Source organism: Periplaneta americana, chromosome 10 (assembly GCF_040183065.1).
Source record: "Periplaneta americana isolate PAMFEO1 chromosome 10, P.americana_PAMFEO1_priV1, whole genome shotgun sequence".
NCBI classification, from domain to species: Eukaryota; Metazoa; Arthropoda; class Insecta; order Blattodea; family Blattidae; genus Periplaneta; species Periplaneta americana.
The window spans coordinates 46,001,335-46,019,480 of NC_091126.1; the positions used below are offsets into that span (position 1 = coordinate 46,001,335).

Genomic DNA, 18,146 nt, shown 5'->3' on the forward strand with positions numbered 1-18,146 from the left:
AATCTCTCTATATAAAATGCATGCATGTAAACATAGCGCACATGATGAGTATCGAGCTATTTCGAGATGTGACTTAGTCTTTGAACAGCGACCAATTTCCGTGTCATGGGGTGTAAATTCTAAAAATCTTCGAATTACCTTTCAAATATAAGGAACTATAGGCTACTTATGGTCGAGAATTTACTACACAAGAACCAAATACAAACCACTGATCTACTTCTAGTGTTTTATCATACTGAATGTCTATGTAGTAAATTGGACACAAGCACCAGAAATAGGAAGTGAAGGTTGAGCATTAATACAACTTGCTATGCTTTACTTTTAAGAGAACATTAATTTTAACTCTGTTATTTAAAGCTGCTATACAAATTACATGGTTGTCTAGCTTCGATAGAAAGAGTGACAGCAAAATGGTATTTTAGCAAAATGACTGAGCATTCACTAAGAAATTGCTTAACATTTATCTACAGATGGAGGAAAAAACCAGGTAATGAGACAAGTGGGTTTCTAACCCACAACCATGCACAGCTCTAGAGCACAGTCCTCCTTGCCACTTCCAAACCACGACAGTGATTTTTTTAAGGGAATAAATAGAGAACTTGATTTTAATCAATTATTTGTTTCAGAATATGTATTATATATCTTTCGCGTTTTAAATATTACAGTATCTGGTTAACTAGTTTCAGCCTATTATGGGCCATATTCAGAACTTGGTGGTCCAGTTCTGAAGATGGCCCATAAGAGGCTGAAACTACTGTAGTTAACTAGGTACTGTAATATTTAAAACATGGAAGATATATAATTCATATTCCGAAGTGATATAGTGTTAGAAGTTGTATAATCAAGATGTATAATTAACTCGTAATTAAATACAAATATTTAAGATGTCGAGACTCAGAAGACATAGGCCTTCCATTTACAAGTAATGTAGAACTCTCCCTATCATACACTTATGATGAAATGCTTAAATATCATCTCATGGATCTTACTATTAAGTACCAGTACTATTATTTTCATCATTATAATCTCTACTGATACTCTACAGCTGAAAATTTAATCTTAAATACATAGTATATTTATTTCAATGTTACACCACAATTAACAAATCACAATAAAATATGTAAAAATAAATTTATATCAAAAGACAGTCACTATAATACCATCAAAACGTGCTACATGCATCACATGCATATCATATCTATACATGGATCATGCATTATTGTGGAAAAGCATCAATTATGTTAAATTCACAGTATGCAGCATTAAACAATTAGGAATTCTTTTAAAGTTTTATAGCGATATATTAGTTGCACTGAATTAAAAAAAAAAAGCATGAATCAAATATGGAGGAAGTGTAGAAAGCTGGAATAATGAATTTTAAAGGTATCAATGAAATTAGAAAAACATTATAAATTTCCCCATGTAGAACAGCAGACCTCCATACTACTGCAAATGACTAGAATGCCTAGTTATTCAACAGAGATTTATACATTGTAGTTGGATAAACACACAATTGTGTTTCAGCCTGTGCATATTGTATCCACTTGTCTTGTGCCTGCTACCCTTGGATTATATTTCCATCACATCAGAATTATTAAGGAAGAGATAGTTGAACTCCCACAAATTCGCAAGCAACGAATCATATGTCAAATCACAACTATCTTTAACTTATTTATGAACTTCTTTGGATTTAGGTGAAATTATGACCATAATAACACAATAAACCAGATAGGAATAGTAAAGGAAGGAAATAGAGCAAACGTATCTGTGATATATTCCATGGTACTGATAAATATTATGGGAGAAAAACAAAACCCATACCAGTGCAAATGGTCTCAGCGCTCACAAACACAAGGCTATGTTTTATCTTGCTGAAGTAACACTAAAAGATATAGACGAAACTTGAACTCAAAGAATTAATATGTACTGGTACCTGTATTTAACCACACCATATTAGCAAAAATGTGTGTCCAACCAACCCATTCAGGATAAAATACTGTGAAACACTGCATATTATTAAGTAATGACAATATACTGCATATTAAAATAATGATAATATACATCAATTTAAGTATGCATACTGATGTGGATGCTGTGGTGCATTAACCAAAAATTCTGACTTACTAAAACAGAAAATGTTTTTATACAAACTAATACAAAGAACAATTATTAAGATATAGGTACTGCATATTCTAAGTGGTCTGTTGTCACATGCCAGCAAAAAGCACTCCTCAAGAAAATAAATGTACCAGTAACCCTGCTCCTCTTATCATCTGATTGTGCAACAAGACACTTGGAAAGGAAGAACTAAAGGAGTTAAGTAATTCTTTTGCAAGAAAATTTATTCTTTTCAGCTACTTAAGATTACAATGCATACCTGTATTAAGGAAGACTTACTAAATATGTAAGTTAAATCCTTTAAATGCAGTATTTATTGCAATCTAAGCCACACGTCTCCTCCTGTATTACTGTAAGTATCCAGATTATCATATACACAATGCCATTATGATGGTAAGTAATGTGGTTTTTTTTATACATATTACTGATATTACTGTTCTGTAACAACTCACCATTTCTAGAAACAAATTTAATTGAGATCCAAGGTACATCGAGACATAAGCCAAAATATAATAATAATAATAATAATAATAATAATAATAATAATAATAATAATAATAATGAAATAATGCAGATGACAATAATGACGAAATAATAATGATGATGGTGATGATAATAAAAGATAAACATGTTTTTTTATAATGTTCATTTCCTATTCCTATTTGCAATAACATAACTACACTTGCTACGACCATATAATAAAACATTTCGTGTGCAAAGTAAGCCCTGCATGTTTTCTTGCTGAGTATTAAATTGAAGTGTTAGCAAATAACAAATCAAAATTCCGAAATTTATTTAAGAATAAAAATGATTGAAAGGCAAAATTCAACAAATATTTTTAACGAGTTGTTTGTATTCTGGTATATTTTTTTCTTTAGCTTATCTGAGATATATTCCAAGAAGTCTCCAGAAACATCTACTACAGGAAAATAGTTACAGAAAATGCATTTAACATTAAGTCAGCTAAAGTCTGAAAGTGTTAACTCCAGTCCCATCAAAACAGTGGAATTTTCACGTCTGTAAACCAGGTTCGAATTCCAGTGGAGCCAAGTTGAATTTGTGGAGGACAAAGGCTGTTTGATGGTGGATTTTTGTGGGGTACTCCTGGGGTACCGAAAATTCAATATTACTCCATTAATCTTCATTTGATGCAATATAAACTGAGTCCCATGGTGCATCAAGAGCAATGGTAAGGTGTCAAAAATGGGCAATGCTAATGTGTCAAAAAGATCTACAGTTCGGCTTGTCACACCTAGAGGGATGCTTGGGTGAATGAGGTAAATCAGTAACATGCCATTGAGAGGGGATGCTGGAGAATCAGCTGAAGAATATTTTGCATCATTCTAATGGTGGTTTCTGAATATTTTAATGTAACTTCTATTTGATTATTGCAGATAATGCAATTCAGTTCAACAATAAATTTGTATAAAACTCCAAAACTATTCACTAAATCACAAATTCCACCACTGGCAAATAACTATCAATTAAAATTAATAAATGCTCCATCTAAAACAGAAAACTTCCACCAAATAAAATAGAAAGTTGATACTTACTGAAAATGAGAAGTCAGTCATGATTACACACACACTCCATTGTTTCATGAAAATAGTCGAATCAACGAAGTTCTACTTAAACAGTAATATGTATCTAATCTTTCAATCATACCATCTTTTATATTTGATATTCTCAAAGCAAATTTTACTTACGTACAACTCTAACATTTCCAATATATAACAGCTGCATCCAGTCATAAATGATGTTATAATCTTCTGAACTCTAGACCACCTCAAATATTTGGTTTGCATACTTCAAAATATACATTTTTTATTTTCCACTCTAAAAAATTTGTGTGACTTTAGTTTGAATAAATACATTACCGGATGTCTGAATGATTTTGCTAAGATAAATATAATTTTCTTGCACAAAGATTACCTTCATATCATAACATCAATGCTACATAGAACAACACCGAAGAAAAATGAAAATAATGTTAACATCAAAATGAAATCAAAGTTTAAATTAAATGAAGCCTTGCTCAGTATACCCATTACAACTATAGTTTGTTTAAATTAAGTGTCCTACATAAAAAACCCATCTTCTACCTTTGGAGTGGATTTTGTTGGAGATCCCTGAATGCTGGACATGGCTGAAGAATTCCGTCTACTATCTTGCATGTAACCATGAGCTGCCATCTCATCAGATACAGATCCTGGCACTGGTAAACTTTGCTTCATTTGTTCCTCTGAATTAACATCAGCTTCTAAAGACTGCACAGGCTCCTCAGAATAACCCACTATTGCATACGACCTTGATACATCACTGTCAATCTCACCACTTGCTGGTGAATCCATTACAGATGAGTGATGATCCAGTGAAGGAGTTGTTTGGGTTCCAATTTCTTCTTGAATCTTTTTGGCACATTCATTTACTTTTTGAGTTTCCTCGGTTTCCTGGGGAGGCATGCTGCTCACATCCTTTGACGTAACATCATGGTCTTTACAGTTCTGTTTCTCCACATCACTGCTTGTTTTCTGATTTCTGTCCTGTATATTTTCTTCTAAAACTTCTCCACCATTCTGTATGCCTTCGTGAACCAACGGGTGAATTTCTTTCAATACACTCATATTTTTTGTTTCATTAGCAGTAGAAACCAGCAACTTTTGTTGAACATTCTGCATATCAAAATGCTGTTGGTAATGCAGTTGTTCATTTGATGACATGTTCTTTAATTGCTCATTACTCTGACTTCTACCAGAAGAGTTTGAATGGCAAATCTGTGGTCCAATCACACTTTCTGATTGTGCAGCTTGATATTTGAACATCTGATCAACTTTACTTGTATATGAAGTATCCTGAAATAAATTCTGTCCTGTCTGAAATTTCTGTGTTTGATTCGTCTTACAAATCTGTTCAGTATTTTGCATAATTGGTGAAGTTTTACTTGAACCTTGCATATTTTCAGTTGTAAATTGATAAAGATTCTGATTCTGAAGGTTCAGAAGTGGATGTGTGTTAGGTGTTCCGGGGATTGGGGTAGAGGGAGGATTTGGTGTTGGAACTGGAGTCATAGCAGGAGACTGTGTGTAGTTTTCACAAATGTTTGACCTGAAACCCGATATCATATGCTGCTGCAAATGGTACTGCAGAACTGATGGAGTACTTTGAGGATAGTTTTCAGGAACAGAGGAACCATCGCCTGCAATTACATATGCTGTGGGACTGGGTTGTTGGAGTAGAATTACTGGAGGAGTTTGCTGCAAAGGTATTGGATCTACTTTGGAAAACTGGCAATGTGTAAGCAGTTGTGCATTAGTATTTTGCTGAAATGAAGCATATGGAATTGCTAAAGTAATCGGTTGTACAAGATTAGAGTTAGGACTAGCATTAGCATTAGGTTTTGAAGCTGTACTGCAGTCAGATGAAGCTTGCGGCATATCCTGTCGAAAACTTACGTTTGCTACTTCAGTCGTGGTCGCCTGAGATCCTGAGGGTGCAGCGGTACTGGCACTAGTTGTAACTTGCTGGGATTCAAGTTGTGGAATGCTTGTTTGGATGTGATATTGAGACGATATACCGACCTGTGGTGACTGTGAATTAGAGACAGTGCAGAGATTTTCAGGGAGGAGACTTGGTTGTTGAAAGCTATCAATAACAGGTTGCTGTTGTTGATGAGCAAGGTTCTGTGCCTGATAAGTCTGTGGGAAGGACTGGTTCATGAGGACTGAACTTTGAGATTGCTGAGAGGATTTTGAAATGCTTGGAGCTGTAACATGTAGTACAGATTCAGAAATGCTGGAAGCTTGGATTGGCAGTTGTGTGTAATTTGACTGCGTTGTTATACTATTAACTGTATGCAGAGAACTCTCAGATATGATTGCAGGTGCAGATGTATTCACAATTAGTGAACACTGAGATACTTGTGGAGTGATGTAATTGGGGTGGATTACACTAGAAATCGTGGCCTCAGCAGTCACTGAGACTGGTAACCCTGGCATCACTGCATTCTGCTGAACTTGGGGTGCATACCCAGTGATGTTCTGAACTGGAACACTTTGTTGAGACACAAATGTGCCCACACTGGGGGGGAAGTTAGTAATGTTCTGCATAGCAACTTGTGCCATACTTGCCAGAGGTTGGGAGCTAGAGTACGATGTTGGAACTGATTGTGGGGGCGGGGCTTGTTGGACTACATTCACCGGTACAATATTAGCAGCACCTGTATTGACATTAGATGGATTGACTAGGCAGGATGGATACAGAGTTTGAAGTAGGGGTGCTGATGCTGACACCGGAAGTTCAATATTTCCAACCTGTAAGAAGAGAAAGGGAATTTAATTCCATTACGAAACAATACTAACTATTCTTAATATACTGCTGACAAATAGCCCTATGATAGAAATTAGTCGTAAGAATGTGCTCATTCTGTGTAGTCTTAAGTTCTAATGATCACTATATACGAGGCGCATCCAGAAAGTAAGTTTCCCTACTTTTTAAAAAAAAAAAAGAACACACACTTTCAGGAAAACATTTATTGGCAACAGGTACAGCAATGTTTCAGCTATTTTTCAACATAGCCACCATCAGAATTGAGACACTTGTCGTATCGTGGGATCAACTTTTGTATCCCTCTGACGTAGAACTCTGCCGCCTGTGAATGGAACCAGCATGTGACAGAAGTCTTCAGCTCTTAGTCGTTGCCAAAACGCTCACCGGAGGACAGGAATTTCTTGAGGTGCAAGAAAACGTGAAAATCGCTGGGAGCAAGATCAGGACTGTAGGGTGGATGATCAAACAACTCCCAGCCAAATTCCGTCAAAACAGCTGCTGTGCGCCGAGCCGTATGTGGACAAGCATTATCATGGAGGAGCACAACACCTGCAGTAAGCATTCCACGCCTCTTGTTTTGAATGGCACGTCGCAATTTTCGCAGTGTTTCACAGTAACGGTCAGCGTTGACTGTTTCACCTCTTGGAAGGAAGTCAATGAGCAGAATGCCCTTCCTGTCCCAGAACACCGTGCACATCACTTTCCGTACCGACAGCGTCTGTTTGAATTTCGTCCTGACTGGAGATCCACTATGCCGCCAATGCATTGACTGCTGCTTGGTTTCCGGGGTGAAGTGCGAAATCCAAGTCTCATCGCCCGTGACGATCCTGTCGAGGAACAGGAGTGGATCAGGACAGCACGTTTGCACATCTCCTTTTTATGTTAGGTTAGGTTCTTTTCAAACTGAAATGACGAGTGAAGCGTAGGACAGTTAAAATTACTCTAACCTAACCTAACCTAACCTTTTTATCTTAGGTTAGGTTAGGTTAGAGTAATTTTAACTGTACGTTTCACTCGTCATTTCAGTTTGAAAAGAACCTAACCTAACATAAAAAGGAGATGTGCAAACGTGCTGTCCTGATCCACTCCTCGAGGAACTCGTCACCGTCATCGTGATACCATTGCAGAAATGTCAGTGCTGCTCCTAAACGTTGCATTTTGTGTTTGGGTGTCAGGTTTTTTGGCACCCACCTGGCACACACTTTTTTGAACAGCAGGTGCTTAGTGACAATCTCATGCAACAAGGATCGCGATATCTGCGGAAAATGGCTGCTCAGCTCCGTAATCGTGAAGCGACTGTTCTCCATGATGCACTGCCGCACCAGCTCAACGCGATCATCATTGATGAGGGACGGTCACCCACTGCACTCTTCATCATGGACACTTTGACGACCTTCGGAAAACTGCCTACACCAGCAACGCACCATCTGCTTACTCATGATATTCGGCCCATAGACCTGACAGAGCTGCTGATGAATTTCAATTGGCGCAATGCTTTGTGCATTAAAGAACTTTATCACCGACCAAACCTCGCAGGCGGCGGGAGAAGGAATAAGAGCTTCCATTTCGGACCACCGCTGCCACGCTACTGGCACCAGGCGGGACCTGTCCGGCTGGCATATGATTGATACGTCATAGATCTGTTACGCATGCGCAATTGACACAGCTAATTACGTTTACTTTCAAGGGGAAAAGATCGGAAAACTTACTTTCTGGATGCGCCTGGTAAATTACTTTCCAACAAAAACTGATGCATTTCAAAATCAAAATCTACTATAAACATTTATTGACAATGGCCATAGGTTAAATCAAGTTACACTGTTTAATACTGTGCTTAATGTACTTCCTTTGACTAGGCAAATGCCCAAAGTACTTACTGGCGTGTTTGTTGGCTGCTGCAGCAATACAGGAGCAGACTGTTGGTAGTTTGTAGCAATGTACAGCTGCTGGGAAGCAGTTTGGTGGGAGGCCTGAGTTGGTGGTGCCTGTTGAACGACTACAGACTTTCCTTGCTGTTGCGGTGTTTGTGAAGGCTGCTGCGGTGGCTGTTGTGGTTGCTGTTGGTATACAGGGGGAAATGAAGTGATGTAACCACCTTGAACCATACCAGCCTGCTGCTGTAATAAAATACATAATATGAGTTAATATCTCTTTCTAAATGTGAATCCAATTAAATGGTGCGAAATAGTGATGCTATGATGTGTTGCAGGGTATGATGTTCTATCTGGGAAGGCTGGACACTTCCACTAAAGTTCACATTTACTTCAAGCACTTGGAAAGCACTAATCAAATTCACTTTAGCATACCTTATGCAATATTCAACGAGAAAATTTTCTGAAAGAAAAAAAATTGCAATAAACTAAATGGAAACATTACTTATGTGCCTTTTTATGTTCTGGATGCAATGTATCTTAAAGAATTATTGTGCCTGTCAGTGGAATTGGTGACACTGAAATGGTATTGGCCATGGGATTACCTCATATTGCCTTAGAGTTGGAGAAAACCTCGGAATAAATCAAACCATATAATCAGCCCCAGAGGATTCGAACCCATACCCAAAAACAGCCTCAGGTCTAATGACCCTAGTTACCATTTGAGCTATGTCAAAAGCTAATTAGTTGCCTTAATGTCTCATTGAACAGTGACATATCTGTCTCACAATGTTGTAGTAATTGTTGTTGTTGACCTGTGACACAGGGGATTGACTGACATCATTTTTCCTCTGGCTTCCTAATATAATCCTGTCAGACTCTTGATGCTGAGTTCACTGCGTTTTTTAAGTTTTTTTTTATCAAGAACCGTTCTGTCTTCTATGCATATCCTGCAGGAATTAGTAAGGAGGCAATGCATCTTAAACAGGTGATCAGCTAGGCAGTCACGCCCTGTTTCCATTTTAAAAGTGGCTACTGCTGTTTTCCTTGGCATCTTAAATATATCTGTTCGTCTTTGATGTGCCTGTAGTTTTTGTCCTTTAACTGAGTTTCATCAATGATGTTCTGTTTTTCTATGAAATGTTGATTATGTCGGAAATTTATTTTGGTAGTAAAATTCCATACTAATAAGACATAATATGAGCAAAATGCTTTGACAGCGATAGTGGAATAAAATTAATATCAAGTGAAAATATAAACTTAAAAAAAAATTAAGCAATGATCGGGGACCAAACACAGTAACTTTTCATGTTGAAGATATACCGATAAGCTGTCACAATTTGACTATAATTATATGTATATTTACCGCCTTTGCTTATCATACACAATGAATGAGTTAATTAGTCATATTTTCCTCATTAACGTTTTCGGTACGTAACTTGTACCATCTTCAGATGTTTGTATATTATTTTAATTGTAAACCAAGCCTGTGGGTGCATGTATCTGGACTGAAATGGTCAGTGTTTTTGTGTATGCTGTGCGGTGTCGGTGAAGTGTTGTCATGATTACACAAATGATCACCTTAACTCTTATGTGCTATTTGGTACCACACTTTATCAAACTTGAATTGCAATGTTTCTGTCGTTGTTTAAAACACTATGTAAGACACTGTTTAAAAACTGTTTAAAACGATTTAAAAATATTTAAAAGCACGTATCAGCCTAGCATCAAGCACGAGCAGACCAATACATCCATAACTACACGCCAGGCGATACTATAGCCACGGACCTGACAATCTTCATCCTGTTATAATATTACATAAGCCATCAATCTAATAGAAGTGTATCAACATCACTTTTAGAAACATAGTCATGTCACGACTTTGCGTCCAACTCAACGCTAAACAAGATCACCACAAGTGCCTCATCTAACTTCCAACCAGCAGTGATCACATACTTCACATAGTCAAAGTGATGTAAAAACTAAGTGCTTTTAAATATTTTTAAATCGTTTGCCAATATGCTTTCCACATGTATATGTAGTGAAAATCGTGGGCATCTGAAAAATTATTTGTTGTTAAATTCGTATATTTGAAAGTTTCGTGAGTTATATCGTTATCTAAATTAGAAACAGATAATGGCAGAACAGGATTATGTTTGTGCCAATGCTTGGGAGGAAAAACAGTAAGTGGAATCATAAAGATAGAATGATGTAATATTTCGGCAGAGCTGTACTGCATGGCTTCCATGAAGATGTTTCAAAGCCAACCAGTTTTTCTTTCTGTAAGTGTACATATTCTGAAACGTGTTCCTTATTTAATGATTATCTAATAGAAGAGAGAAAATAGGATATTCCTCAAATGCCTACGCATACTATGAAAGGAAATACATACAAATCTCTTGTTTGTTCATGTACAAGCCTTACATTTCTTTGGTGGCCACACAACATATCCTTTTATTCCTACAAATGATGTTCGATATTCCAGTCACCTTAAAACATTTTGCAACCAAACTGTCATAATACTAACTTCCAACTGCTCAAAATCCAGCAGCACACGTCACCAAGTGCAGCTCACTTGAGATGACTGGTCGATGGCACTCAAATGTGATACAAATACTGCACATGCATTTTTGCCAGACATTTTGTTTAATACATGACTGTGTATCAGGACACTATTTACAACACTGCTTGACCTGTAACAGCAGCACGCACTACAATCTCTATCGGGAAGCAAGGTGCATTATGGGTCAAAGATTGAATTCTATGTGCCTGCCAATTGAAATAAATAAATTTATTTACACATCCAATGGTTGTAGCATTTCCGTAATGCCTCTAGGTATGAGAATGGAGCTGCAATTCTTCTAAGTCATGATTTTATAAATTCAGTCATATCACTGGAAGCTAAGACAAGTATGAATTACTTTTCCAAAGTTGAAAAGTGAAATATTGCAAGTTGCACAGTTTAACAGTCTTAATAGTTTCCTGGTCTAGATCTTATGTCATGCAGTCATTTCCCTGAACACACATTGTGAAACTTCTCTTTGACATGATTTTCCTGTTGAAACCACGTATTATGATAACTAGAGAGCTGAATTTAGGCAAAAACCTATTTTTTCCTTGATACATACAGGCTTTAGATTTAATATTTACATTTTTCATGGAAAAACAGGTATAAATAAAGGAGTTTTATAGTGCCTAAAAATGCCTATTTTGACGTTAATGCCTATTTTTAAGTTTTTAAAATTAATTTATAAAGAATGCTGTTATGTATAAATTAAACATAATAAGCGTAATAAAACTCGTTTAAAAATTGGTCAGACATCATTTTGAAACATCTGCTTATATTTTTAGATACTATGAACCCAAGAAACATACTATAACAATATAACTATCTCACCAACGTCAGCTTTAGGCTTATGAACAGGCTGTTATATTTTCTTCAGAATAAAATTTCTGTGCTTCATTAGACATCTAGATATTTAGTAGACACAAACAAGAGGTGTGATTTTTTACATCTCGATTGAATTAAAATTCTACTTCCTCAAATTTTGTCACAATATTAAAAGAACCAAGATTATTCAGCTATGTATAAGAGAAACCACAGACAATGCAAAAAATACAAACAAATCTTTTTACCATGTTTAACAGTTTCAGACCTGACTTACGACTCATTACTTTATGCTAATTTAAAAAAAGTTCTAATATCACTTCCTGCAATCCCCCCCCCCCAAATGGATAAGCTGTTAGATATCCCTTTGCAAGCAAAATATTGTTTCAGAATATGATAAAACATTCACATTTAAATGCCAAAGCCATCAAACCTAGAGTAAATAAATGAATGAATGAATGAATGAATGAATGAATAAGTAAATCAATAAATCAGTCAAAGTTACAAATATTTAACAGTTTTCAATGTTGACAGAATGTAGTTTAAGGAATAATTTATATCGTGTCTATAAGACATGTCACCTATAGATTATTGGATGACAAAATACCTGTTGTGCTGGTATCGGCTGTTGAGATAACTGTGAAGCAGAAGGAATAGTTTGTAAGGGTTGTGGAGCTACATAGCCTCCCTGTGACACTGCAGTCTTGTCACTCTTATTTATGGCTACATAGCCAGAGTCTGGTGACATCTCTGAAATAAATATAATATATTTAGAAGCTGTTACACAATGATAGTAGTAATAGCAGTATTAGCAGCAGTACTAGTAGTAGTATTCGTAGAGTTAGAGATAGTTTTAGTGGTACTACAGTGGTATATTGAAATACCTATTGCTCCATCACTCTCACGTTCTAGATGCTTCCGTTCTTCTCTCTCTTTAGACAGTGTTGAGATGTTATTCTTCAACATTTTAGCTACAGCTCTCGCATCATCTTCCATTATTAGTCCGGATTTTGCCTACAATTTAAAGCAACACTATTAAATGCAATAAAGAGAATCCAATGCATGAACCAAGGACCTGTTGAACAGATCATTGTTATACACAGAAAAATGGTTGCAACTAAAAATGAGTTCTCTTGGCAGATATGTTCCCACATTCTAATCTACATCCTGCGTCATTCTTCTACTCCCTTTCTTATATCTTACAGAGCAATTGGATATATAAATTGTTAAGTGGCATGTCTTGCACTTTTTCATTTTTCACTGCATGCATAAATATCTTACTATTCAAATACTTACTGGATTCTTTGCAGATCAGTTCAGAGAAATGCTAAAACACCAACCAAAGGAATTGAATACCGTTAAGTTCACTCCTTACATCCTTATGTACGTGAAGTATGGAAATTTGTAGCTATTTTTCTGGCGTATATTCAAGAGGATGAATAGTAAGAACAGTCATTTTTATTTGTAAATTGTGAACTACAGAACATGTATAATGGAAGTGAATGAAATAAATAATTTCGTATAAAAATATTTCATTAGTCTTTACCGTTCCCTCAGTGCATCTACCAACCCCCAAATTATGCACTATATTTGCAGTGAACAAGTGGTCAGCAAAATATATCCGAAGCAAACCAATATTTAAATACAGGTATGTCATAACACTGAACTTGCATTTCTTTGCTTTCGTACTTTTTCAATGTACAGTAGAAAGGAATGTAATTTTTTTAAAGATAAAACATATTCACTGAAATCACTAGTTTTGTTTACACGCAGTAAACTTACAGGTTTCCTATTAATTATTCATACTCGTATCAATTTGTTCATCATGTCGAGAATTTATCTCTCTCAAATATTTTACATATTTTGTTTAAAATCCTATCAAGTCAAAATGTTATTTGTGCTGAATGAAAGGGCAGTTGAGGTATTCAATTTTCCTCAACATAAGTTTACTTTTCTCCAGATTGCTTTGATATCCAAATCAGAAATGCTAACAGCAACAAAGAATTATGTTACTATATTCTCCAGAATAGAAGTACAATATCATCTACAGCAAAACATATTTTATAGCATACTGAATGGACAGGAATGGTTAGGCCACCTTTCACTCAGATTAAGGGTAGGTCAATCCCAGTAATGTCCCGCCACTGTGTATAATTCTGTCGCATTCTAGTGTTCCAAGACGAAAGATCGAAAATAGCACTTTCAATAGTTTGTCATAAGGTTCATATCCAATGAATCTACAGGCTGGGGAATGACCCTCCACCAACCTTAATTATTCCTGCAGTTTCTCCTAGGACACATCTTCCTATTTTTACGAGATCCATCAATCATCCAAAGTTAAGTGCCAATATTCTTTTGTCCAGTTGAAGGACAAGAGTCTTGTAACATGGTATTAGTGAGACTGGTGGGTCAGCGACTTCCATAACCAATTTCAGCTAATGATATGATGATGTTGGTAACACTTCGATGTTACTTCCCTCATTAGAGTTGATAGTGATTTATACTAAGATCACACACTGGTTGTAACTACGCAAGACACTAACGGCCATATTCATCCACAACGTCCTCCTCCCACAATGCTGTCCATGATGAATTATTACTTCCCAATATATTTCTGAGACTGTTAAACAGGAATAGTCAAATTTCTGTATTACTTCTGTGATGGAGTGACCCATGTGCAGGGCACCCACTACGATCACTCTTTCAAATTTAACAAATTACGCCATTTATCTGTACTGTCAGCAAATTGCTGCACTGTATTCCTGCATATATGTATGCCAGGGTGATACCTTCACATTTACCCGAATCCAAGTATCCCATGATATTTGTCCACTCAGTGTAAAGTACCGTAATGCAAATCCATAGAATTGGCACCAAAGTTTGAAACCAAGCAAGGCGCTTGGAAAATAAATCATTTAAATTTAGACCTATTTCAATAAGTCATTACCATATTAGTATAGAAGATACGCAACTGTTAAAAATACATACCATTTCACTCGCTACTTCTTCTGCATTATCTGTCTGAATATCAAACTCAAACTGTATTGCTTCGTTCTCCTTATGTTTATTGCTGCGTTTCTTGGGGTCCAATACTCGTAGCCGAAACTCAACTTTGGATGTAGCTGAAGCCACTGCTTCTTCCCTTGATATCATTTCCAACCTGAGTCCCAAGTCTTCAGCAAAGAATTCGTGCACAAGCAAATCCTTTACACCTGGCCTGCATAAAGAAAAAATTGAGTTTATGATAAATTAAAAAAATAGTATGTTGTGTTATGAAGTGTCACTAATCGAGCAGATAGGGCATACATACACTTTCCACATATGAGACTGAAATAGATTTTCCACACATGATAATGAAATTAAAATCCCAGTAATGAAAGTGAACTCGGTAGCAGACAAAGACAATGTCAGGACAGGTTTTCATGGAAGATTACTATTTCTACTGTCATTATTTGGTCAATTCTACATCACTAACTCTAGGAAACAAAGGTGACACCAAGTCTGTAAGCTATGTACACACGCACATACACATTATTTTGCAATTAAATGAAGAGGATGTTAACAGTGAACCATATTTTACATACAGAACGGTTCGAAAGGAAAGGTCAACCAGCAATGAGATGGATCAGAGCTATGTTTAAAAGCAGAAAAGTCCTTGTCATTTTTGTTTATTTGCAACCATTTCAAATTTATATCAGGCCATACATTTAATTCAGAATTAAGGTAATTTACTTGCTTGCAATCATAATAATATTTAAACATACTACATACATACAGGGTGAAAGTGAATAATCCTGCAGATTGAAAGGGATGATGGAGTACACTTAAATGAACAGAAAACCTATAATATGTTTTGTGCTTCAATGAATGGTTAATTGGGAAATTAAGTTGCAAGTATCAGAAGTCTGGCAACATCGCCACTAATACACTCCTCGTTTTTCTTGTAATATTGATGCAAGAGGTCAACGAACTCAGGTCTGTCTGCCAAGATGAACTACCGTAAAACTACGCAACTATGGTCCTAGAGCGCAACTATGGTCCAAATGCACCATCACACCAAAATACATCCAACACAGCCGCTGGTGACATCTAGTGGATGACATTTGCATTTTAATCAGTTATTATATGATGCTGTTTGTTCCAGTAGTTCGCCAAAAGATCGCTACCCTTGTTGCGGTTGTGTATTCGCTGATTTCATACTAACAAGATTGTACCTGTTGCATCGTCTGATAACTTTTATTCAGATATATTACTTCAAGGTAAGCTTTAGTTTTGATGCCGTTACATTTCAAATCTTAATGTTACTGTTACGTATTTTAGATATAGTTAAGTTTACATTTATGTAAATTTTGAGGTTAATGGAAAAAAAAAATAAAATTTCGTACTTTGATTTCAACTATAGTCCAAACAATTCCTTGGACCATTCTTGAAAGCCGTGTTATTTTGTTCCAGGAATTCATCATGTCGCGCGATAAAGTGTCTAGAAGGAAGGTGGGTGGGCGTGCTTACAAGCTGTGTAGTGGTCGACAAATGAACTATGTCTAGCTGATATAAAAAACAATGTAATTACACAGCGTGAAGCTTCTAAAAATATAAAATACCGCAAAGTTAAATTATTTTGAGATTGAAGGCGATCCGACAAGAAGTTAGACCACCTGGTCGTCGGTGTATTTCTTCTGAAACAGAAGAAGCAATGTGTATCCGCCATGCTCAAGATATGTGCAACTTCGGATTTCTAATAACGATTTTTGACATTGTGGCAGGAAAGAGCATTTCTGCAGAGGAATTACAGCAAATGTCCTCACTTTCCACTTCAAAGGATAAAAATGTTTCTTCAATTTCAAAGGGCAGAAAGAACCACCCAAGAAGGAAGAAGCTGGAATCTGACAGTGAAAGTGAAGCTGGGGAGTCTGAAATTTCTTATGCCTCTGAGTCCTCTCTGAATCTTTCTGAGGAACTAATTGAAGACGTTCCATTGAATGGCCATGACTACATCCCAAAACCAGGTGACTTCGTTAGCAGTAGAATATGAAGGCAAATTTTGGCCGGGACGAGTCAAGTTCACCAAGAACGATGGAGCATATGTCAGTTGTATGGCACGCTATGGACTGTCTTGGAAGTGGCCAAAGAAAGAAGACTGTATCTTCTACCCAAACAAGGACATTAAATTCCCAATAAGTCTTCCATCAAAAATGAGTACAAAGAGGGCTTTATATCATGTGCCAGAACTAGAAGATAGATGGGGAAAACCATTGAAGTAAAAATATTAGTAAACACTATTATTCAATTGTTTTACAATATTTATGATTTCTTATCTATGGTTTTTTAAATCTTGACCAATGTTTTTTTCTTTTAATGTTCGACTGTGTTTGATAAGTTTCTAAATTGCATTATTTTTCAAGAAAATTTACAATTTGTTTGCATTAAACTGTGTCTTTTTTACTAAGACATGTGAGGATGTCATGTACTTCCAATAGAGTCTCTCAATTGTAGTCCAGTATTGATTTAGTATGAAATTTTCCACTTGGACCAAAGTTGTCAACATCATATACAACAATGGTCCAATGTTTAATAAAGAATATATTAACAAATTCTTACCTTACACTTTTTATGACTTATAGGCTTAAAAATAAACAATCTGCAAAACCTAGACACACATAGGCTTAAAAATAAACAACCTGCAAAACCTAGACACACAAACAAAAGGCTGTTGAAAAAAATCCTACTTCAATTAGATAAACTGTAAGTTAAAATGTCATAAATGTGGACCATAGTTGCGTAGTTTTACGGTACAACCTATCTCTCTCTCTCTAGTTACAATGATCGCATCATTTAGTGGCTTCAAATTAGTGGTTTTTAAATTAAATTTACACGAAAACCATCCATTCTAATGAAATACATCAGAGGGATAAACAATTCTTTATTAGATTATCTATCGACATGGACAAAAGTCACGATCCTATTCGCAATAGTTACTGAATAAAAGGGTGTTAAAAATCTGGGGAAACAAAATTTTTTTTTGAGAAAACTACTATACTTTTTTGTTATATACAATATGAGCTATTTGCTCTGAAAATCTACAGACTTATAAAGATAACAATAACAATAACAATAACAATAATAATAATAATAATAATAATAATAATAATAATAATAATAATAATAATAATATGATCTTAATCTAATAAATTATAGGGTTGGTTTTCTTGAGCACTGCAATCAATGAAGGCCTATTTCATCTCAATTGTTCTTTCTTTCTTTCTTTCTTTCGTCTGCAAAAGTCTCTGTAGTTTCGTGAGATTAATGATCCTCGGACATTTGTACACAAAGCAACAGACTTAACGCTTTGAGTCACATTTAACAGGTAATTTAGCTCAAGAGTTAGTTTATGTGCTAAGTATGACATGGGAAATTTCCCCCCCCCCCCCTCCCCCTATAGGATG

At 35.9% G+C, this 18,146-nt stretch overlaps 1 protein-coding gene across 7 annotated transcripts in view; it reads right to left on the reverse strand.

Annotated features, from left to right (window-relative positions):
* Wnk (Wnk kinase) overlaps positions 1-18,146 on the reverse strand; it is a 280,436-nt gene that overhangs the window by 84,935 nt on the left and 177,355 nt on the right. For 5 of the 7 annotated variants that reach the window (XM_069837319.1, XM_069837318.1, XM_069837314.1 and 2 more), the window contains 5 exons: positions 14,692-14,920; positions 12,588-12,717; positions 12,311-12,453; positions 8,322-8,561; positions 4,221-6,428 (listed from right to left, as the gene is read on the reverse strand). In XM_069837319.1, coding sequence (XP_069693420.1) covers positions 4,221-6,428; positions 8,322-8,561; positions 12,311-12,453; positions 12,588-12,717; positions 14,692-14,920 — 2,950 coding nt within the window. The remainder of the gene's footprint in view (positions 1-4,220; positions 6,429-8,321; positions 8,562-12,310; positions 12,454-12,587; positions 12,718-14,691; positions 14,921-18,146) is intronic. The other 2 variants (XM_069837316.1, XM_069837320.1) reach the window with 2 other exon arrangements.